At 39.5% G+C, this 23520-nt stretch overlaps 1 protein-coding gene across 1 annotated transcript; it reads right to left on the bottom strand.

The window, feature by feature from the left end:
* Positions 1-2008: 2008 nt before the first annotated feature.
* Positions 2009-21751, bottom strand: LOC149003967 (SNF1-related protein kinase regulatory subunit beta-2). The gene is made up of 4 exons (XM_089167906.1): positions 21472-21751; positions 15505-15683; positions 15254-15416; positions 2009-2749 (listed from the first exon to the last, which is right to left on the bottom strand). The coding sequence occupies exons 1-4, from the start codon at positions 21667-21669 to the stop codon at positions 2405-2407; spliced, it is 885 nt and encodes a 294-aa protein (XP_089024032.1). The 5' UTR covers positions 21670-21751; the 3' UTR covers positions 2009-2404.
* Between the last annotated feature and the right edge of the window lie 1769 nt (positions 21752-23520).

Here is a 23520-nt window from a genome sequence, read left to right as displayed (position 1 = left end):
TTCCAGTATGAACGAAATCAAAATAGGAGACTATATGTCTTTACAGTATCCAGTATTCCAGTATGAACGAAATCAAAACAGATCTACAGCCTCGCTCTGAAAGAATGGAAAATCGGAAGAATGACATTCTTTCTCACTTTTGTATCTTCTTGAACCCTGCGACTAAAACCTCTGAACCAGTTAATCAGATGAGATCCATGATGCTGCACGATATGCAATTCGAATTCTCCTCGCGTCACAGAATTGAGACCTGTTTCATTGCCATCAAGGCTATGAAACAGATCTCCGCAGTACAGACATTGATAATTGCATCCTCCACGAAGCAGAGCACCATGAGATTGTGCTAGAACTCTGGAGGTAAACCAATCTATTTCCCTAGAAGTTCTTAGGCCAATCTATTAAACAAATTTTTTTTTTGTTGTTACATTTTTATACCATTTTTAACACAACCATAACATACTTCATACTTTATGATAAGAATAGTGTACTCTGCATCAGACAAACCAGGTCTTACGCCTGATAAGTGGAGTAATGAATTGAGTGTAGAAGGCAATGTGCACCACTAGTGAATATATATAGAAATTAGGAAATCTGTATTGGCAAGTTTGGGGTAATTTGGAAAGGCAATTGCTGCCACGAAACAAGGAGTGGAAAGGTCTACCTGACGATCAAATCCAAAGGATAGTGGACCACAAGACTCATTTGCCGTCACTCCTAATCTTCCTTTTGTTTACAGGTTTCAGCTCCAACAAATAAAGTAGCTAGAAAATACAAAATTTATGTTCTTAAAAAACCCTAGCAACGGGGAAGGATGAATTATTTCTTGTAATTGGTATTTTCTAAATCCCTTGTAATCAATGACATACATTTAGTAGCCAAACAAACTTCTATGTCATGGGAATTCTCAATTTAATCTAAGTCAAACGAAAAAAAGAAGAAAAACAAATTCAACGCATCATCGGAAATGAAAAGCACTAACATATTTGATTAAGCGCTTTTCAGTCTTGAAATCACTCCAATCAAGTCTTGATTGAATTCTTAATCCCTACGGTTACATAAAAAACTGCCCAGGGATCAAAGAGTGAAGATTATTCCGAGAAAACAGGGAGCCGACACCGGGTGGTGTGGGTGTGAGATCATGAGTAGTTGAGAAATGATACCTGAGAAGGAGAAGCTTCAATGGCGAGTTCGTGATCTATACGCGCGCAAGGCAAGTGATGCAACGAGAGAATGTTTTGAGTGAGTTACCGCTCAGACAGAGCTCCATCGGTTCCGATTTGCTTATCCCCTTTCTGCACTACAGTTCTACTAGCTCAATCTTATCAAATATCGTTTTCATTTCTTCTTTACTGATTTCATTCTTACCAGAACACAATCCTCTGCTTCTTTACTCGCTTCACTTCAAGAACTGCGAGAGAAGAGAGAGCACCCTAACTTTTATAATTCAATCGAAAACACAAAACCCATTAACCAAGAAAGGGGAAAAAATTAAACATCGAGATACTATCATGGAATCGCAAAGCAATGTGGCTTGTATCTACGAACCGAAAGTTCTGAAAACCCAGATGGGCCAGATGGGAAATCAAATTGCAGAGGTAAAGACTTATCGGTTTTGTCGCCTTTGGTGTAAGGAATTCATGGGCAGAATAGAAGATCACCAAGAACGGAACCGGGGCGCAGCGGATCTACAGAGCTGAAAAACAGAGAGCAGCTAGATGGAGAGGAGGCCCGCCACGCCGGCGGAACAGCCCCCAGACGCGGACCCAAAACGAAACACGAAAGAGGGTGGGCGGTCAGATTGGGTTGTGTTTTTCAAAACATTGAAAATCTCAAGGTTTGAATTCGTATCACGTTTGACACAAGTTAACCGTTTGTTGAACCGCCCAAGTTGAACCGCATTCATGCATTAAACCGAACCGAATACCAAAACCCAAGCATTAGATCTGACGGCTAGCTTGACAGTCCTGCGCAATGGCGCACGACCCAAGCAAAATTGAGATTTCAGGGCCTTAACCTTCCAATGTCAAAGGAAATACATGACCTTGACATTCACTCAATCATTTCAGATGACAATGGCATGCTACTCAACACCCAGCACATTTCCAGTGACTTTTTAAAAAAGAAAACCATACAAATTCAAGCACATTCCACCAGTCTAATTAATAAAGCCTTACAACCTCCCTCACCATTAAAATTCAGTAGATTTTTTCGGTTTTCTAAATATATCTCTGAAGCAAGTGAATAAATATTACAAAATTCAATCAACAATCACCAAGATGTAGCATAAAAAGATACAACTACAGCAATAAAATCCCTCTTGTAACTTGTTGGTCATTTTTGTCTATCTTGCCCCTAGGAAATGTCTTACTCCTTATAATTACATTTTACATCACGGAAAAATAGCTCAATGTCCAGCATCAGGGTACCTCTTTAGGGACTTATAGACAACCACTGTTACATACTTGGACAGAAATCGATGGGTTGAACCGAGTGCAACAACAGACTGGCCACCATTCCCCTTCTGCATGAAAAGATGGTTAAGCACCACATGTTGGGGTCTTGAAGAGAGAGGGCTATCCATGTTGGATGAAGCAACATTCAGTGGTGTTGTTTGTAGATGTGCAGGAACTAATGGTGGCTCCTTCACACAATCCTCCAGAACAAGGGGCAAGTTGTTGTCATAGCTTGAATCTGGGGACTGTGGAGGTTCAAAGCCAGCAATGCTATGCAGGTCCTCAGGAACATAATCCTGCAATACACAGCAAAAAGTCATTTAATCAAACTATCTAACAGCCAAACTTGCCCTTTTAACTAAGAATATGTAGCACCTTCTATTAATTTTAATCTTTAAACCCTGACTTAACTAACACATCACTGTTCTACAAATGACCTTCTCCTTGCTTTGCAAATTGCCCAATGAAGCAAAATTTGACAAAAGAATTTCATTTTATTCTTTTGTTAGGTGTATTTTCTTTTACTGGGGAAGGGAGGCCGGGTGTATTCTGGCATATAGGGGAGTGGTGGTGGGGTTGGGTGTGTAAATCAAGAATGTTCGCATTTCAAGGTGCTAACAATGGAAACATTAAGGAATTACTCTCAAAAATTCTCAACAATGCTTTCTGGGTAGAAGCAAAGAATTTATGATGATTTTACTCTTCAGCTAGCTTTCAAAACCACAGATCATTCCACGGTAGGAGATGGTGAGGCAACTTTGCAGACTACAATTAAAAATGAACCACTCTTCAAAGAAGTCTGTAGCTTGATGAATGGCATGTATCATGAATCAAAAGTCAGTCCTTCCCACAGGCTACAGGAGTCAAAGTTAAGTACGGCAATGGCCAGAAGACAGGTCCAAAAAGGAGGCTCTTAACGTCATTATTTTGACAATAATGGCTCCAACAAGGAGGCATGGGTGGATGATTAAATTTTGGCAGGGTTACCATGATAATGCTAAATCTCAGGCCCTTGCTTGGCAAAACGAACCCTATTAGAGGGAAGTTAGAGCAGTATACTCTTGGTTAAAACAAATGGAAAGAATTCATAGCAGTTCATACTCCAACTTCCCAACAAAGAATAATGCAGTTCATACTCCAATTTCCCATAAAAGAATAATGCAGTTCATACTCCAAACTTTCCCAGAAAACAATAATGCAGTTCATATAAGGATACCAACTAAGTCAAGTTACTTTCATGAGGACCCAGGATGAATCATAAACATCTCATTTCCAGAGGTCATTTAGCCTGTTCTCCATTGAGGTTAATGAAATATCTCCACTTGTATTCCAGGGGTATCTCACTTCTTTAGGTGTGGTCTGGTTCAAAAGCCAACAGAAAAGGTATTAAAGATTATGGCTTCAATAGTCAGGGACGCCACGGAAGGCAAGAACAATAGGACCTTCAACAATCAAGCTGCTATACTCAATGTTTCATCAAATAGAACAAGTAAACTTATGAGAAGACTTATAAATTCCACCATGTTCAAAGGGCTTAGTCTTTTAGCCAAAAGTAGGTGGAAGTTGTTACTTCAATAGTTAAGAATTTTGTGGACATCTTTTGCTTACCCACCCCACCAGCATATATGCTATCAGCCGTAGTTATCAACCCGCAAGGTGACCAAGGTGTTAGGGAGCCTCCCTTAGCGCCATATTGATTAGGCATCCACAAGGTATCACCTTGGCAAACAAAGCATTTCAACATAAATTTTTTTAATAAAACCATTTTATGTGGCATAAATATCATACTACACCTTATACAATTCTACTTATAAGCTAAAAAAAATATTAAAGTCATAATAACGCAAAATTATCATAAAAAATAAAAATAAAAAGACAAACATAAGTTCATCTCATCATAATAGGATAGCATGATTATGATTTATATAAATATGAAAATAAAAAGAGTACTTATACCTTGTAATGTCAAACTAGTAACGATTTCGATGGTGTATGTGGAATGGAATCTTATTTTTCTTTTAATTTGATTTCTAGTAAGTCCCAATCGCCTTGGTCTCTTTTAGGACTAGGTTTTAATTTTTATTCTTTTAACCCTTCAAAAATGACCCCATGCTTCTTGTTACATGGTAACTAAGTATAGAACAACCAATAACATGTGGTGCTATGGAATGAATTTTGAAAATTTAAATAGATCCAAAATGGAAATCTAAGTGCAAAAATGTCAAGAACCGCTGCTCAGTCCATAAGGCGTCAATATGGCATACACGGCAACACTAAGAGAATAAAGCATGCATTTTTTTTAAGGTGGACCATCGCCTAGGTGCATTGCCTATGGTGCAAATACGAAACACTTGTAGATAGTTTTCAATATGATCATTTAATTTTGTTAATAAAGGCCAAATAGGGTTTCCATGAGGCTTCGGCCACAATTTTGGCAAAAACCAACCAAATTGGTCTACATAAATGCAGAAATATTACACACAGCAAAATTTCAGCAAATTTTCAATATTCTAGTCATCTCAGCAGGACCGAAATACCAGAATGAATAAGTTTTAGAACCTTGGTTGAGATGCTATTTCTGACTTCTAATGTTTTGCAAAGCTTTGCAGCAGGTGACTGTGTGCATGTTGAGGGCCTCCGCAACACAAATCATGAAAAATTTAAACTTATTGAACTGCAAAGAAGTCAGAAAATCATTCTGATCAGACAGCATCAGGTGACCGTATGTAGAGTGGATAAAGGTGGGGGGCACAGAGGGGCCTTCAGGGAAACCAAAACTCTGCATGTCCGCTTCATGACCAAGATCTAATATGACACAGATATGATTGGAAGGGGGGAGGCCAGAAATCCAATGTGTGCTTGATGATGATAATCATTAACTCATACAGCCTTGTGGAACCAAAGATGAAGAGTAAGGCTCAGTTTACATGCCAACAATTCTGGTTTGTAACAGCACATTTGTAACAGCACAGATTCAGTCAAGTTTGAAAAAACCCTAAGTGAAAACCCAGATGTAGTCCAACCTGTCACACGTACCCTCCAGCTGAAACTCCCAACAATATAAAATATGAAAACCCATTGTGGCTCCAGGCACTCCACCTGCCTTCAAGGCTTCTTGTTGTGGTTTTGCTTAGCCCAACTCTCTTAATCTTTTCTTGTTATACGATTTTAATTAAGCCTTCAACTAACTTAAAGTCCCCATATATCTTAACACACTTAACCATCCAGAATATCAAGAGACAAGGAGATTTGGATTTACAGGGACTAAAGTTCCACCTTCCATGAGTATCCTAGAATAGTGACAATGTCCCATTATGTCAGACTCTGCTGAAAGGATAAAGTGAAGTTTGTCAGCTATTCTTTGCACAATCAGTATCCATTTGGGAATAGAATGAATGACAAGATATATGATGGGTCGATTGTAACTTGTAAAAGCTTATCCAAGACCAGGAGGGGATTAACGTGCTGAATTGTTGTTCATTACAGCAGGGTTGGAGTTGGCTATTTTCAAGTATTGGGGGTGATCCAGCAAATGTTATGATTTGGATAAGATACTCAATTGGTATCACAAGGGTTCTCTCCTTGGGCCAGATTCATTCAAGCTCTTGGAATCCAGCTGAATTGTTCATGCTCATGGATTCTGAAAGACATGAATCAAGATGCTGATGATTTGGCTAAACAAGGGGTGGTTTGACCTCTATTATGCTATGAAGTCTAGTGCTATTTTTTTCTCTGGGTGCTTATAGCCACTACACCTATGGGGATTGTATCTCTAATTGTGTGTTTCATCCATGAATAAACTGTTCCTCGTCCAAGAGAGAGAAGTGATAACATGGTATAAACAGAGAAAATTTATTTGGACTACTATACGTATATGCAAGTATTACGGGCAGGCCTGTAGGTAGTAGAAGGGGATAATTGCAGCAGAAAGTGACAAACAAAATGCATGAATTGCTGGGTTACAATCAAATATATTATGGAAATAACAAGACTGCCAATAAGATTATGAAACTGAAATGACAACCTTAAACAATAACTTGCAACATAATTGTGACTCTCTATCTTACGTAGGTAACTTTACCCCCAAAAGAAGAATAATAATAATAATAAATACTGAATAGATTGACTAATTCCAACGCTCATTGAACCAAAAACAATTGGGCCAGTTAATTTGGGGTTTGGGTCTCCAAAGCTAAACATGATGGTCCAACTGACCAAGTGCTACTGCATAGATACTTGCTAGTTGGAATCAACAGATCCTGACCCTGCTACAGGTTACAAACAAGGTTGTCAAAGCGACAAAGCAACCAGAGCGATGGAGGGCTTCCAAGGCACTAAAGCAACAAAGCAGCAGTGACTAAGAGGTCAAAGCTTTCTAGTGTTAATTTTTTTTATATCTGATCCAAATACCAAAAGTTACATAAAATTCCTAACATTTAAATATGGAACATTTTGCAAACTTAATGAAAAGTTCATTCATATAATCAATATATAAGATTGAAAAATGTAACATAGTCATTAACTTCAAATATAACAACATCAAAGTCACAAATCAAACTTCAAAATTAACTCAGACACCAGCTGATGGAATGACAAACAGATAAAGATGTAATGCAATCAGATTTACAACACATCCAGCAAGGCAAAATGGGTCCAGGGAGACAAAGTAACTCAAACACCAATAACTAAGAATAAATAGCACAAAAGAAAAACCCAATATCAGAATCTCAAAGAAGAATGCTATTTCAGAATCATAGAGATGTGAAAAATTGCAAAAAAAAAAACTGATGTCGTCACCTGAGAAGACTATTGTGCTGCATAAATCACCGGAGATAAAGAAGATAGAGGTGCTGCACTGCTGCTGGTGTTGCAAAGAAAGAAAGAAAAAATAGGTGTTTTGTAGACTGGAACTCAGTCAACTCACTTACCCTCAGTGAGGAAGAAAAAAGGGGGAAAAATAAAAAATAAAAGAAACAAAACCACTTAACGCCGGCGATTGGAACTCAGTCAACTCACCGATGCAAGTCCAGTAATCAGAAATGAAGAAATAGGGGTTCCTTCAGCATCAGCAAGGAAGAAAAATGAAAATAACACTTCAGCGGGCGATTGGAGAGAGAGATGACGCAGAGAGGAGTTCCGGCGAGAACAAGAGGACTGAGGAGTTCCCAAATGAAAAAATAGTTCGGTCAGGGTTAGTGAGGAAGAAGAAAAGAAGAAGAAAAAAAAGCACTTACTGCCGGTGATTGGAGAGAGAGATGATGCAGAGAGGAGTTCGGCAAGAGCAAGAGCAAGAGCCAAGAGGATTGAGGAGTTCCAAAATGGAAAAATAGTTCCGTCAGCATTGGTGAGGAAGGAGGGGGGGGGGGAAAAACAACTTACCACCTGAGAGAGAGATGATTGCCAGCACTGCAGAGTGCAGCGAGGAGTTCCGGCGATTGAAGAAGACTTTGAGAGAGAGAAGACTGAGGAGTTCTGTGACTTCTGTCCTTTAGGGCACGGCAGAGAGAGGTTCGAAGACAAGCTTATTTCGATTTGGAGTTTTCAGAGTTTTCAATTCTTTTTAAGTTTCCCCCTTTTTTTCTTTTCAACCCAATTTGCCATAGAAATGATTGCATGTATAACCATGTACAATAGTTCTTAATTGATGTATAATCTAACCAATGAAAACCTTTGGATTAGAATCAGATGCATTTATATTATACACCACTGATTTGGTATCTTTTTTTATAAAAAGATTTTTGAAAAAATAAAAGCCGATAAAGCGTGTCCAAAGTGCCCGCTCGAACGCTTAAGCGACAAAGCGACCACTTTATTGACTTCGAAAAAAGCAACGGTCGCTTTGACTGGGCAGGTACCGCCTAGACGCTTAAGCGATGCCTTGACAACTATGGTTAGAAACCCTAAAACCAAATTAAAACCACATGTATCCAAACAAGAGCAGGATATCTGATTAACCTATCCTTGTACCCCATTGTCATCCCCAAAAATCTAAGTGGAGATTTCAACTAGAGTAATCATCAGATTCAAAGTAAGACGTAGGCATGCAACCCAGGAGGATTGATTGCTTGCAATTTATTCTCAAGAACCAAACCGACTAAATGTCATACTCAGTTTCAACAGATTTGCCGCTGCTATAGTTCGATATTCTTTTGGTAGTTTCCTGCAGATTCACTAGGATAAATTGATACTGCCACAAACTCAAGCTTACTTCATCAATCACACATGAAGTCCAGACAAGAAGCAATTCCCATAACCACAACCTCTGCCCAATCATAAGCTCAAATACTTTACATCTATTAGTTAAATAATTATCGACAATTCCCCGGTCTATAACACTGAGATTAATTAATGAATAGGACAAGGTGTTTCTTACGAGGACATCACCCCACTCAATTGAGGATTCCGAGTTTTCCAGAGGACACATCGTAGAGATCAGACATCCACTGTTATACGTGGATTCACAATGATTTCATGATCATCATGTTGCTAGAATACAGCCTACAGACCACCTGCAGCAGCTATCAGCTAGTTTCTTTTTCTATTTATTTCTATTTTTGTTTGTTTCTGTTTATATTTCTATTTATGAGTGTGAGGGCAGGTATCTCCTTTTCTTTTTTACTTCCCCCTTAAGTATGTGACTGTAATCAGACCATTTACTCTTCCCCACAAGTTAGCATTCCCCCAACTTTTCTATTTTATTCTTTTATTGGGTTTAGAGGTAGTTAACCGATTCCCACGCTTCATGGTTTGGCATTTTCCTCCTACCGCCTATTCGGCAGCAATGTAAACAGTAATGCACAATGAATGAAATGATGGCTGGAGCCTCTCTTCTCTGATGATTGAGTTCTTCTCTCCCTCAGAATTCTTCTTCTCATCTCTAACTTCTGCTCTCTTCTTCTTCTCCTCCCAAAACCTAATTCCCTGTACCCTATTTCTTGTCTGTTGACTTATTCACCATGAGGAACATGTACCATGGGGGTCATGTGTATGTTTAATGGGTTTACTATTATACCCTTTTTTATTCAGCAATTGTAGGATTCTATAAGCTTTATTTCCTTTTTATTATGTAACCGGTTTAGGAAGGACTAATTCCTAAACTGGATTGCTTTTTCTAAATAATATATCTTTCCATGGGGGAAGAAATTGAGTTTGACACTTGCCCAATCTCCCCCGTCATTCTCTTCATCTCCTTCATCTTCTTTTCCTTTTCTCTAGTTGTTTCCAGATATAAAAGTGACATTATGTTTTCTCCTCATTTTCCCTCTTACAACCTCTGTCCCATTCTCTTATATGCCGCTGATGGGAGAATCTATCTACTACAGTCACGCTCTTGTTATGCTTTGATTGCTGATCATGGATTCACTAAATATATGACAGAAACCACCACAAAGCCACCTCCAGCTTGTCCTTCCTTAGAGAAGCTCTCTGATGCCATTTTTGTTTCTGATCAAATCTATGCAGCCAAATATTGCGCAGGCTGCCTTTCTTAGATTCTGCTGAGTAGATCTTGAAGGCTGAGACTTACTTTTGAGTTGGAAATGTAGCCTAGGTTTGCAGTGCATTCACAGCACCACTCAGCATGAGTTGTCCCTCTCACAGCACTACCCAGAGTTGCAAAACTCGAGCAGGAACTTGACTTCTATGGGACATTCCATCCCACCTAGTCTACTGACGTTATTAGCTTCAAGAAGCATGAAGATGCGATCTAAGTTATGATTTCTCAACTGGTCCAGATATGGAGTAAAACCACAAGAGTTTCAGTCGAGATCAATTACCCTCTCCAACGCAGTCCTAATCTATTATCATCTCAAAAAGGGTTAGCAGCCTGCTATGCTTCAGACCCTTATTCTTGACAGGATCCATTTCCCTCTCCAAAGCAGTACTAGTATCTTATCCAGCTTGAAAATAGTTGGCGGTCTGTAAGCTTCAGACCCTAATCCTTGACGGATTGCCTCTCTCCACTGACCTTGGATTTCATTCCATGGATGCACCAACTCATTCCACTAGTCATCCTCTTCTTCATGGTTCAGTGTGATCTGAGTACTGTGGGAAGGAAAGCCAGACGAAATTTTCTACTGGAAACTACATGGTCATCCCACCTCCACTCCCTCTTGTGACAAGGCCAAGAATGAAAACATAGGGATCAGATTCAGCCTATTGCCACCACACAAAGTTGACACCTTCAACAGCCCTTTGAGAGCCAGTTCTCATAGAAGATATTTATACTTTGCCACATGATGTCTTGGCTTGACACTTCTGCCTCTTCTCCTCAGTTGCTCAGTCTCCTTCTGCATCTGCCCTTTATGGTACAACCTCTTCTGCTTCCAACTTCAAGCACTTAGGAATATCCTTTATTGGCCCGTTGTAGTTATGCTAATGCCCATCCTTGATAATTGACTTCAGATCCACAGATCCACTACCACTTTTGTTAATCGGCTATCTGGCTGTATAATAAGTTCAGTCAAAGGACACATTTAGGTTGTAGATTGTTCTCTCTCTGCTCCTAGTAAAGGATCCATCTCTCTTTCTTCCTATAAACTATTGTCACTTGTTCTTCATGTTCCTAAGAATTCATCCCTCTTTCTTCTTATATACCATTGTCACTGCAAGGTCAGTTTCATTCCTTCTCATTGTATCTTGTAGGACTGGTGGCAGGCAAACGATTGGCAATGGTAGACCAGCTTATATCCTGATGGAGGACGGTACCCCTTACTACATTAATTCTTCAACCTTAGGCTCATAGGTTGGATTCCTCTGCCTCAGCACTGACATTTAGGCTTGACAAAGGACTAAAGGAGTATCGGGATTTCAAGGAGAACTAGGGATTTGAAGCCAAAATTTTGGATCTTAGGTTGAAACTTACAAAACTGAAGGGGCAGTACCAAGACAAGACAGCGAAATACGCAGATTTCATCGAAACTAGGTAATTTAAAGAAAGAAGATGGACCGAAATGATCAAAACAGTCGAGACGCTCGAGATTTGGTCGAACTCTGGGAAGAATATTTAACCTCCCAGGTTTCGTCTCGGTTGGAAAAAAATTTGAAAGTTCACTGATTTCGACCGAAAGTTGGACTATGATTAAGAAAAAATCCATTATTTTTCCCCAAAAGTTCTCTCTTTCATCAAGATGATATTGTTCTAGGTAGCAGCAAAGTGGTAAAGTCCCAAGTTAAATGCATTAAGGAACGGTTTGGAATCAAAAGGCTTTAATAAGACAACATCCCCATTTATTGGCCAAGAATATGCCTAAGCTCTTAGCAGGCTAGTAGGATTTTAAGCTGTTCACAGGGGTTTTGAAACAAGGAAGTTGATGGATCCAAAGGTTACTCCTTAGAAGAGTAACTTCTATGAATTGCATTATAAATTATGACTCTTCAATAGTTTAAATTATGACCCTTCAATAAATAATTTGTTTTTACACTTAAAATAGTAACTAATTAAAATCACAATATGCTTCTACCAATATTTTGGTAAATTATGGTAACCCCATTGAAAACGGGTGGGCTTTGGCGCAATCATGGTTTGAGATCTTGGTCCCTCAAAAAACCGAGACTTCCAGAGATCTCGACCAAGATATGGTAAAATCCTCGGTTAACTCAACCCAACTCGAGAGCCCATTTCATCTTGACCGATATATGGTATTTTTTGGAGACTAAGGTTAAACTGAGATCTTGTGAGATACGAGATCTCAAACCAAGATTTTTTGTTTTTCTGAGATCATCTCGTTTTGTATGAGATCTTGCCTCGAGGTCTTAGAAAAATGAGATCTCACAAGACCTCAAACTATGGGAGCAATGGTCAATGGACCACAGTTGTAGCCTGAGGTCAAGATATCAAAACAACCACTCATCAAGAATTGCTAGCATAAGGCTGCATAGGAAAATTGCCCCCCCCCCAAAAAAAAAAAAAAGAAAGGATTTTGCTTGTGCTAAAGCCTTTGGCACCATGTTTGCCCTTAGAAACCGCATTAACTTTCACCTCCCATGTTAGTATCTATCGGGGCTCTCCTCTCCCCCCCCCTCCAAAACATCTTCATCTTAGCCCTGGAACTAATCTTGCATGGACCAGCCGTTCATCTCCCCCGTGTCAAAATGCAAGGCCCCCAAGATCTTCAATGAGGCCTTTAGTGGCAATGTCATGATTTTATCCACAGCTGATTTCCCTTTTATAGAGACCATTTTGTCTTGTGTATCCATTATAAAAGCATGCCCAGCTTCTGTATAACCTCTCCAAATCTGTCTTGTTCCTAGCAGGGGTCTTTGTGGCTGACAAGTCCCACCTAATTGAGTTGTTTGGGTTTCCCATGGACTTCTTTCCGATCAAGTATTTAGCCTTGACTTTGACACTCTTTCAGTTTTGTTAACAGTTTGCGGATTCTACAGGCGAGGCTAAAATGGTCTTTTCAGTGTCGAGTGGTGACCAAATCAAGGGTGACAAGCACAAAGACCAAAGTTGGCGTCCAGATTTGTTTCCTTTTATGATGTATTTTGCTCCTTATTTATTGCTCAATAGTTGGAATGTAATTTGATTAGGAAGGTAGAGGAGCTCCCCTACTTTGGGAAACTCTACCAGGGTATGTAACTATATAAAGGCTAGTGTGAATAATAGGAGGTATGAACTCATTGAGCCACCTATATTCCTCTCTCCCTTTCTCCTTTCGTCTCTCTCTCACTGTCTTCCTCTTCGACTCTCTCTCTCACCCCTTGTCCAGCAAGGTCTTCATGCCTGGTAACCTATAATTGTCACAAGTTTACAACACCCACTCTGCTCTCCTGTGATGGATCTCTTGCACTGCTGCAGAAGAGACTCCAGCTGTGGAAGATCAAGTTTCTTTCTTATGCCAACCATCCAGAATTGAGCATCTGTTCTTCAGTCTTACATCTTTTGGTCAGATAACTTTTGTCTTGCCCACTCCCTTATCTCAAAGTAGGTGTGCACCTATCTTTGAAATAGAAGTAAGTCCACCAGACTCGTCCACCCTATTAGCTAGGCTTCCATTTGGAAGCCTGCCATGAAAAAGCATTTGGGTTGGCTGGGTCAATTCTCATCTCCTTCACAACAACTCCATTTGGACTGCTCCTACCCCCCCCCCCCCCCACAACCCCAACACCAAAAAAAGGTAGAAGAAGAAGAAACCCCCCAAGAGAGCTTCATTCGGTTGGTGACAAAGTTATTCAAACGGCAGGATGCACATGATTCCAGATATCATCTGAATTGATGGTCAGCCTCCCATCCCTTACTTCCTCTTTAACCAAGCATTTATTCATACAGGAGGATGCACAAGGTTTCAGATATCATATGAATTGATAGTTGGCCTCCATCCTTACTTCCTCTTTAACCAAGCATTTCCAGGAAGCTTTGCATTTCATTTGGCCTGCATCCTCAATGGGTCTTTTAGTACCAATATATCTTCATCAGGGCTTGTGGCCCTGTCAAAGCCAGGTGCAATCCATAAATGTGATGCCACCTACCTGATCCATAGCATTGGAAAGGGTGTAAAATAAAGGTATCCAATGCACTTGGGAACCTAGGCGACACCCTGACAATTGTGGTGCAATCAGGTCTTGTTCAAGAGACAAATCGCTAGCCACAGCTTCACCATTGGTCAGTGTTGTTACCTCCCTACAGAGTCTTTCCTTCTTCAGAGAAAAATCCAGTCCCTCCCTCTGCGGATTTTGTTGGGATGCCCCAGAAGATGTCGAACACCCCTTTTTTGATTGCCCCTTCTATTCATTGGTTCAGAAGTCCTTGTGACTAAATGTTGCCTTCAAGTTAAAGATGATAAAATGTGTACTTGTATATGAAGAACCTCTATAAAGGATTGAACTCGAATCTTGGAAATCTTGACCCTTCTTTATCTACAAAGAAGACATTTTTTTCTTTGACAGAGAAAAAATCTACGTGGAAATGTCCTCTGCCAAGAAATCTTGTTGTGAAGTAGCGGAAAACTTTCTTTTGGAGCCACCATCAATCACTTTTGGTTGGACATAACCTCAGAAGATGGACCTCAAAGTCCATTTTTTTCCAGTAAATTTGGGATTTCATTCTCGTTGAAGTAAGAACCAAAAGAAGGGACCTATAAATGGTAGTGCTGGTTCTCCTGACCACCATTTCTCAGGAGTCCCTGTACTTCTTTCCTTTCAGTAAAGAAACTTTCACTCACCCAATAAAATTGATGAAGGGTACCAGATGCTCAAAGGGTAACCCTAAAGGTTACTTGAACTGGACCAACTTGAGTGAATTGAAACATAGATAGAGATCCGAGCCCCTTATTGACCAAAGCCATACTCGGACACATCTTACTAATCAGGGCCAGGTCCATCAGGTAATCAGGTGACAAGGTGCACACTGCCAACACCTTACAGTTATTTTAAGTCCAAGACCGGCAGGCGCCAAGGGGGCCGGGGTGGCCCCCCTCGGGGCCCCCCGTTGGGCGGAAAAAAAAGGCACCAAAGTCATTGAGTTAGAACCCCCCCCCCCCCCCACACACACACACACACAAAAAACCCTTCAGATATTTAAAATTTAATATTTCTAATAAACCAATTAAATATTCGCATATCAGATAATTGCTTACATCTGCAACCCTGCTCAAAAAAGTTAAAGCCAACAACATACAGAAACCTGGAACAAAGCTATTATACATCCTTCCTTTAGAAGAATCACCCATGTATCATAGAGTAGTCCATTATAAAACTTGAGATATAAGACCCACTCATCTGCTGAACAAGAATAAGGCAGTGTAAAGTCTAAAGGACAGAAACTGGGTAGATATCATAGGAAGGTGGAAGATAGTTACCCGCACATCCAGAACATTGTAAGCGTTCCCCAAATCATCATGAGCACATGGCATGTCAGGGGCATACCTCCACTGTCCATCGACAATAAACCTGTACTGATACACACCCGATGGGAGCACTTTTACAATGGTGAACTCCTTGCCTGATCTTTGCAAGGGATTTCTGAGAAGGGAAATCCATATTAGACGTGGTTAAGCATGATTTCAAATTTAAAAGACAATAACTAAAAGATGTAGTGGGTCCACTGTACCTAGTCTTCCAGTTATCCCAGGACCCTTCAATGGCTACTTCTTTGCCACCATAGCTCCATGTGATCATCGTTGGAAACCTCCTTTCACAAAGCATGTCCTCATACTCAGAAGTATTTTGCATCCATCCATAACTTGGAATCTGCATCTCATCAGGTTTTTGTAAGGGAGCAACCGGGACCTGGAAAAAGAAGAAAAAAAAAAGGGAAAGAATGAACAAGGGATTTTGAGTATCTTGCTCTTGGGATATGCATCAATGTGGAGAGAAAGGGATGAACTGAGATCATTATTGGCACAACCTAAAGACATTTACGAGTGCACCATTTCAAACCTGAGACATAGTTCCAAATAAATGACCATCCACAAGCAGCTGAGTTGGCAACTGAAAAGGAATGATCACTGGCCATCTTGTGATGATCAGGTGGAAAATTTCAGTTCAAGAGCACCTATTCTTTTCTCAAAGTATAAGATATAGGTAAATTTATTTATACAGTTCTCCCAAAAAAATTATTAAAACTTTGAGGTTACTTACTGCGGGAAAAGTCCAAATATGGTGACTTGACAACTGAAAAGGACCAAGTCATCAGCCATCTCATGCTGATCACATGGGCAACTTCAGTGCAAGAGCACCTATTCTTTTCTCGAAGTAAAACCCTCTTTCCAGATACAAATAAACTTATTCGTACTGTTTCCCCAAAACTTATTAAAATTTCAATGATCAATTACTGAGGGAAAAGTCAAAACATGGTGAGCCACAAAGGCCATACAGCTGATATGGACACAAAATTGGACTACCGACCTACATTAAACACACGAGTAGTGTACATATGCAAGCACAAATATATAGACAATCCTTCCTCAAATGCCTTTGCATCTGCCATTGGCGCCCAAATTTGAGGGGGTATATTCATGCATCATGTTCTATTCATGGAGCCTACCCCAAAATGCCATTGGGATAGGTAAGAAGGATGCTTTTTATTGCTAAAAAGAAGCCAATGACTTGACAATAAGATTAAATGGGGAAAGTTAACGATAGGGTAGGCCAACAACCAACCCAAAGGGTACATAGTCTCTATAAAAATAGGGCCAGCCAAAAAAGAGGTAAAATAGAAAATTTTCCCAATCAATTTGATTAATGATTTTTTCAAGGATTCCACCATGTACAATGGGTCTATAAAATTCCTCAAATAGTTTTCATATGTGACTATGTCCTTGCTACATGTCTAAATGTCCACCATATAAACTCTTCTGTTTGAATTTTCTCTCGCTAGCCACCAAGGACTCATTTACTACAAAGTAAAACCCTTATGAGATGGAATTTCATCCACTACAAGAGTAAGTATTGACCGACAATAAAGTGATGGAAACCAGATGCAGGGCGGAAACAGGGGCTACAGTAGCATCCCCATACCCTATGGCCCTCTAGTACCAGCAAGGGTATTTTGGTAATTTTACACTATTTTAGTTGAATTCACTTAGGGTTTAGTTGGGTCCGGTATGTTTCTGAGACCCAAGATCTACTTTTATTTTTTGAGCTTGAGGCATTATTTGTTAAGATATTGAAAAGTCGTTACACTAGGATTCCTAAGTTGTAAGGGAGTCCCTGTTTTGTTCTACATCTTGCAAGGATTCTATATCTACTCTTTATTTTTTTAATTTGGATTCTTTTGGAGTGAGATATTCAAGAATCCTCACGTGAGTATGAGTCAATAGTCCAAGTAGGAGTTTTAGTTTGATTTGTTCTCTAAATTTGAGTCCTAGTGTGAGTTTCTTCTAAAGGTTATAAATAAGCCTCTCTTAGTTGTCAATTTGGATTCTTCTAGAGTGAGATATTCGAGAATCCTCGTGTGAGTATATGTCATTAGTCCAAATAGGAGTTTTAGTTTGATTTGTTTTCTAAATTTGAGTCCTAGTGTGAGTTCCTTCTAAATGTTATAAATAAGCCTCTTTATAATGTAGTATTCAGTTTATAACTAATAAAATTAAGTTAGAATTGAAGGTGCATAGACATGGAGTCATGGGTTCCTTAGGGGGAACTAGCGGCTGCTGTTTGAAGGAAGAATTCTGCAGAATTCTGTGAAATCTGAAAGCTCAAGTCATCTCCAAGTACAAGACACCCCTACCCCTACCGTTTCCCTCCCTTCCTCCATCCTCAGACTTCCCACCCCACCCCCTCTAACCCTAACTGTGAAGTTGCAGCCCCCTCACCCCATTGCAAGTCAACCTTACCCCCCTCCCAAACCCTGCGGCAGCCCCTATTCCCCTCTCCCTACTCTAATCCCTCAACCACCTACCTTCCCAAACCCTAGACTACTAATCACAGCCCCTCTCTTCTTCTTCCTCTTTCAAAGCTTGCGGCACTACTGGAAATTCCAGAATTTTAAAAACCAGAAAACCTAACCTAAACCCTAGGCTTGCCCTACCCAAGACCTAACCCTATTAGGAACTAGAATCCCCTCCCCATACCCTACCTCCGATGAGTCCGATCCTAGGTTATAGCCCCACCCTTCCCCTCTAAACCCCAGAAAATTCTGTAATTCCATCTTCCTCATTAGAAACCCCAAACCCAAGGGTGTCAATGGTTCGGTTTGGGGAGATTTCAGTTTGGGCTTAATAGTTTCAGGCTGAAAAACACCAAGCCCAAACACGGACCATTTGCAAAATAACGGTTTCTGTTTGGTTTCAGTTTCGGTTTGGTGTGGTCTGAGTTTGGGTTCACTAACGTTTTGGCTTCGGGTTGGGGCGGGTTAGAGACCATTACAAACCCATTATCAAACCGTAATGGCCTATTTTGAATTAAAATTCACATGGCCTTGGATCTTACCTCTTGGGCTTAAAGTCCAAACAAAGACTTCTTTTTACAAGAAAAAGAATTAGCATTAATAGAAGTGGGTAATACAACTGTAGTCCGTCCTACATATAAGCCGCACTACCATATCTCACTGTTAAAAGGTTGGTTTACTTGCGCAGGGAGTCTTTCTACTTAGGGCCAGCCTTAGATTGCTGAGTATCCACCTAAAAACACTAGAAGCATATGTGAATTGTAGAGAAGGAACTGAGCAATAATGAATACCCACTTCTTTTCATCATGTTTACTTTTTTAATTAGTTTAGTTAGCAAATATGTTAATGGATAACAAGCTTGAGTAGATAAACCCAATGGCAATCATAGGAATAAAAGCTTTTTTTAATCTTTTTTTTTTTCTTAATAAGTTTATAACGGGTTTGAGAATTTAGTATGGATCGGTCCGAGTCCATTCGGTCTAGGCTAACCGGCTTCAAACAGGCTGGCCCTAACCAGCCCAAAACTGTTTGATTTTTTACCCCTCATCCCCTATCCCGCCCATTAAGGTTCGGTTTGGGTCTGTTCAGGCTATAACGGGCCAATTCGGTTCGGTCTTAATGGTCCAGTCTACAAATTGACACCCCTACCTAAACCTAGAATTTCAAATTCCTTATTCTCTTGAACCATTCATCGAAACCCTAAGCCTTTTGAGAATTAACTTCACTCAACCCTAACTTCAGCCTCAATTCAAACACTAGAAACCCTAGATTCTCAAAACGCTAGCCTTTGAATTCCAGTCTGAAAACAAAATTACAGCAAAGGATTATTGGAATTCAAAACCGTAGTAGAACCTAGCCCTACCCCTTTCCCAACCCCAGAACCCCTTAACCACCCTATTTTCTCCAACCATAGTCTAAACCCTAATTGGCTGCTGATTCACTTGAAGAGGATCCTGCGGGTGGATCTAGAGCTAGGGTCTGCATCAACCTATTGAACTGTAGAACCTGGTTCACATCATAAAGCCAAGAGAACATGCAACACTCACCCAAATTTCTTCCCACACATTATGTTGAGTATACCGTAGCCATATAGCCAATCATCTATAAGGATTTTCCCTTTGTGATATGAAATGTCAAAGCTTTAAGATTTTTATTTTAAAAAAAATGGAGAGCCATACTTTGCTTGGAAGCATAGGGGCTTGAAATTTACCCATGAGTACAAGGTGAAGGTTGCCAACAATACTACCAAGAGGTACATTATTATCTTGGTTCTTTTGTTCCTCACATAGTTAAAGCCCTTTGCAACCACAACACACACACACACCCCAAAAAAAAGCCACACTTGCAGTGAAGGTCATATTATCCCATCTATCCTCCACCAAACACCTTTTACTTACTAAATTATAGACTAAATGAAGGAGCAATACCATCTCTCCTGTATATGATACCATCCACTATTACGATAGGTGTTTGTTTCATGACTTGAACTACTACAAAACTGAAAAAAGAAAAGTAATTCAACCTGTGATACTTCAAATGCCTATCTTATCCTAAGTACCTATGTTGAACATAGTATTTCAGTGGTATAAAAGCACACATGTCAAACCCTACAAAAACTTGGCTCAAGTATGCTTTCTCTAAACAATTTGGGTCATCTACACAAATCCTATTCCATATTTAAATCCAATCAGCAGAAATATGTCAAACCTCCCAAATCTCTTGCTTGCTTTGACCTTCTCTTAGTTGCTTTGCTCCCAAAAGAAACTAATGACTCTTAGAATGTACCAATAAGCATGCTTCAGTGGCAGATTGGTGACACGTGCCCTCATAAACTTATGCATTTGCTGAATTACATGCGGTGCATACTTCAGTTGCAAGTTCATAAACATTTTCTAGTTACAACTTCCTAAGAATACATTAAATTATTAAACTATCCGTATTTTTCTGAAATTTCAGATAGCGTAGTGGGTTCAAGTATCCAATACCAAAATGGCAGATCCATTATAAACACTAAAATTGATCTCTAGTAAAAGATTTAACAGTCAAATGGGTTTCACTCCAATATTGACGCCTGAAAACATAACATAGCAGTTAGCTACAAAAACATAAAGAATTGTAGAAGGTGATCACAGAATCACTAAATGAAGTTATTGGACATCTTGGACCATTTTTAAAGAAGTTAAAGTCCCACCCAAGTCTCCATTGTTAAATAGTTGAGGGTTGTCCACAGAAGGCACATCAAAAGGGCCTCCACAGGTTATCATACCGTCTGAAGAGAAGCATGCAGGCTAAGATGAAGCAATTCGTTGTTGCTAGTCATGTAATCACAATCAGCCGGTTAAGTTTAATTTTTTGAATAATTTTTAAGTGCCTCTACACTCATCACATGCTAATTAAGTATTTACAAACACAATCATCTTCAAAGGAACACTGCAATGAAACCAGCACATGTGGACAGAGTGGTTATTTGTAGAGACACACCAGAAAATTGATATAGTGGTTATTTGTAGAGACACACCAGAAAGTGGTGCCTCTAATTAGCAACCCCTTCTTATACATTACATTACAAAAGTCCAAAAGTAACAAGCACATATCAACCAACATGTCAGTGTTAATCCAAAATCAATGCATTCAGATGATGTAAGGATTGAAGAGAGAACAGACATTTTTTCTCTCTCTTTTTTAACTTCCACTTCAAACAATAAGGAGGCACCTACTAGATGATAGAGAACCACATAAAATAAAATTCGTTGACTTTGCAAACAATAGCTGCACAAGATGTACTTTTTCTATTATTTTTTTTTATAGCAATGCTATAAAAGATTAACACGTGTACAACTAAATAGTACATAGCTGCTACTTCAGAGAGGGAGGAGGAAGTTAAAGTGGAGACTCAGAGACTGAATTTTCCTGCAAATATAGAAAATTTACAAGTAGCACATCAAAAGCTAGATATAAACACAGAGTAGAATACACCTGTACCCAAAAGAGCTATTAAAGGGCATAACTCCTAGCGTCTTAGATTCCAAACATGAAGTGCTATCAAAGAATGATTCCAGAAATAGTGATGAGTATAGAAAGCTAAAATATCCAGGATACCATCTGCAAACAAAATGTACACCCATATGTACCAAAATCATACCATCAAGAGAAGCGTAGAGTGGGGAAGGAAGGATAAAGACTCACCTGCGGAGTGAACATCAAAGGCGACCTGGCAGCCATAGGGCTACTAGGAGGAGACTGCCCCATCAGCTTGGGAGAACCACCAGGAGCGTGGTAACCTTCTTGAAACCCAACCTGTGAAGACTCCATATCCTGGTCACCTTCAGTAATCCCAACTCCAGAAGAGTTGCCCACAACTTCTCTAACACTAACGTTACCCATAAGTGCAAAGAATAAAAACCCAACTCGGAATTTAACTCTTCTTGCTACTAACCAGACAAACCACCGAAAACTCAACCAACAAACCCATCACTCAAATACTGTTCTCATCTCATGAGTGGTGTGATATTGGCCAAACCCCCGAAGTCGATGAAGCGAATGGATTTTTGAGACAACCACGCTCCCAGTATAAGAATTGCATTGAAACAGAGAAAGAAAGCCAGGAATAATTGAAGGGTAAGGCGTAGGATTTTGCAGTTTTTCGCTTTGATAATTTGGAAAGAGCTTTTTGTCTCGATTTCTCTCCCTTTTCCTTTTCCTTTATTTTTCCCCCTTTTCCTTTTCCAATCTCTAAACCTATTCTTTTGCTTTTTGTTTTTAAGAATGCTTACATTACCAATGGAGAAGTAGAAGTGATTTTATTCTCCAACGAGTTTGGAAGATCCTGCGGTGACCTAATCCTAATGAAGTTGATTTGCTGAATAAATTATAACCTAGAATGTCGCCCTGTGGTCGCTGAGAGAGAAATTGAGAATTTCTCATTTTCCGTTTTCTCCAATTCTCGCTTTCTCACGTTGATCCGCAAGCTTTACATCCAAACGGACCCATTAGTTCTCAAGGCCAACATTTACGGCGAGCGAGCGTGGTTTTCATACGAAAATTTTCTCCCCAAAGAAAATGTTCGATGCAAATTTTAGGGTGTTTGACACACTTCTCAGTCCGGTTTGGTTACGGTTCAAATTCTTCGGCTTTGGCTCGGCCTGGATGAAACCAAAACCAGCCCAATTTCCATTTTGTTCAGTTCTGTTTTTATTTTTATTTTTTTTGGGAGGGTTTTCTCCTGTTTTGTATTAGATTTGGTTTTTTAGGGTTTTTTTTTTTTTTGGGTATAAAGTTCAAATCTTCTGCAATGCTCAAATTAGAGGTTGTGTTCGTTGGTGGCTACCAATGGGCACCACATGTCTCCTAATGAATCTTATCTGCTTAAGCATAGAGCACCAAGATTTCTTCTCTCCTCTCTAGTTCTTTGGACAAGGCCATTACAACAAACATGTTTGAGTTGGAAAGTTTCTGCAATGTCACACATCAAGTTGGAAATGGTCTCAAGTTAGGGTCTGTGAAGAAGCCAACTTTTTTTTAATCACACTTGGCCACTTGCATTAGAGAGTTGTGTAGTAATTGATGATCACTAAATAGCAGACGAAGCCTCATCGATCAGACTGCAAAGAAACAACAAAAGAACTATAAAGGAAAGAAGAAATCCTAACCGGAGTGCTACAAGAGAGAATAATTCGTGATTGGCATGTTACAGTAAAACGCTCTACACTTGTGTAGTTAGGATTCATCACTGAACACGTGGCACCCACTGGTAGTAGCAACCAGTGGACAATCACTACTCTAGGTGCTGCAGAAGATTTGAACCCCATATAGATAAGGGATAAATTTATTTGAACGATTGAAGTGGTGCATTTTGTTTTGTTCTTACTAATGCGCTCCTTAATCACTTGCTCAAAGAACACTCTCTTTGAAACAATAATGAATAGAAAAAGAAGAAAATTTTCCTGCTTTTTTAGTTATATTGATTTTTTGTGGGTCTTCGTAATCACTATGATTTTAATTGGAATAATAATATCTAAATTAAAAGATGGTCAAATAAGGAATCAATTTGATTTGACTCATTCCTAGATGATTTCTTTTAATTGGCTCAACCAATTTGCTACTTTTATTAGTTTTTGACATATATACTATGAATCAAGATTTGTAAATCATAATTCATAGATGCTCTAGATGTGTTTATGGCACAACGATGATAGTCTCCTATGTAGAGATAGTAAAACCAAAAAAATCTTAATT

This window comes from Hakea prostrata, chromosome 9, assembly GCF_041222555.1.
Source record: "Hakea prostrata isolate BN-2017 chromosome 9, UWA_Hpros_2, whole genome shotgun sequence".
In the NCBI taxonomy this organism is placed as follows: Eukaryota; Viridiplantae; Streptophyta; class Magnoliopsida; order Proteales; family Proteaceae; genus Hakea; species Hakea prostrata.
Note: the sequence above shows the minus strand (reverse complement) of the source record. Positions and strands in the feature narration are given on the sequence as shown.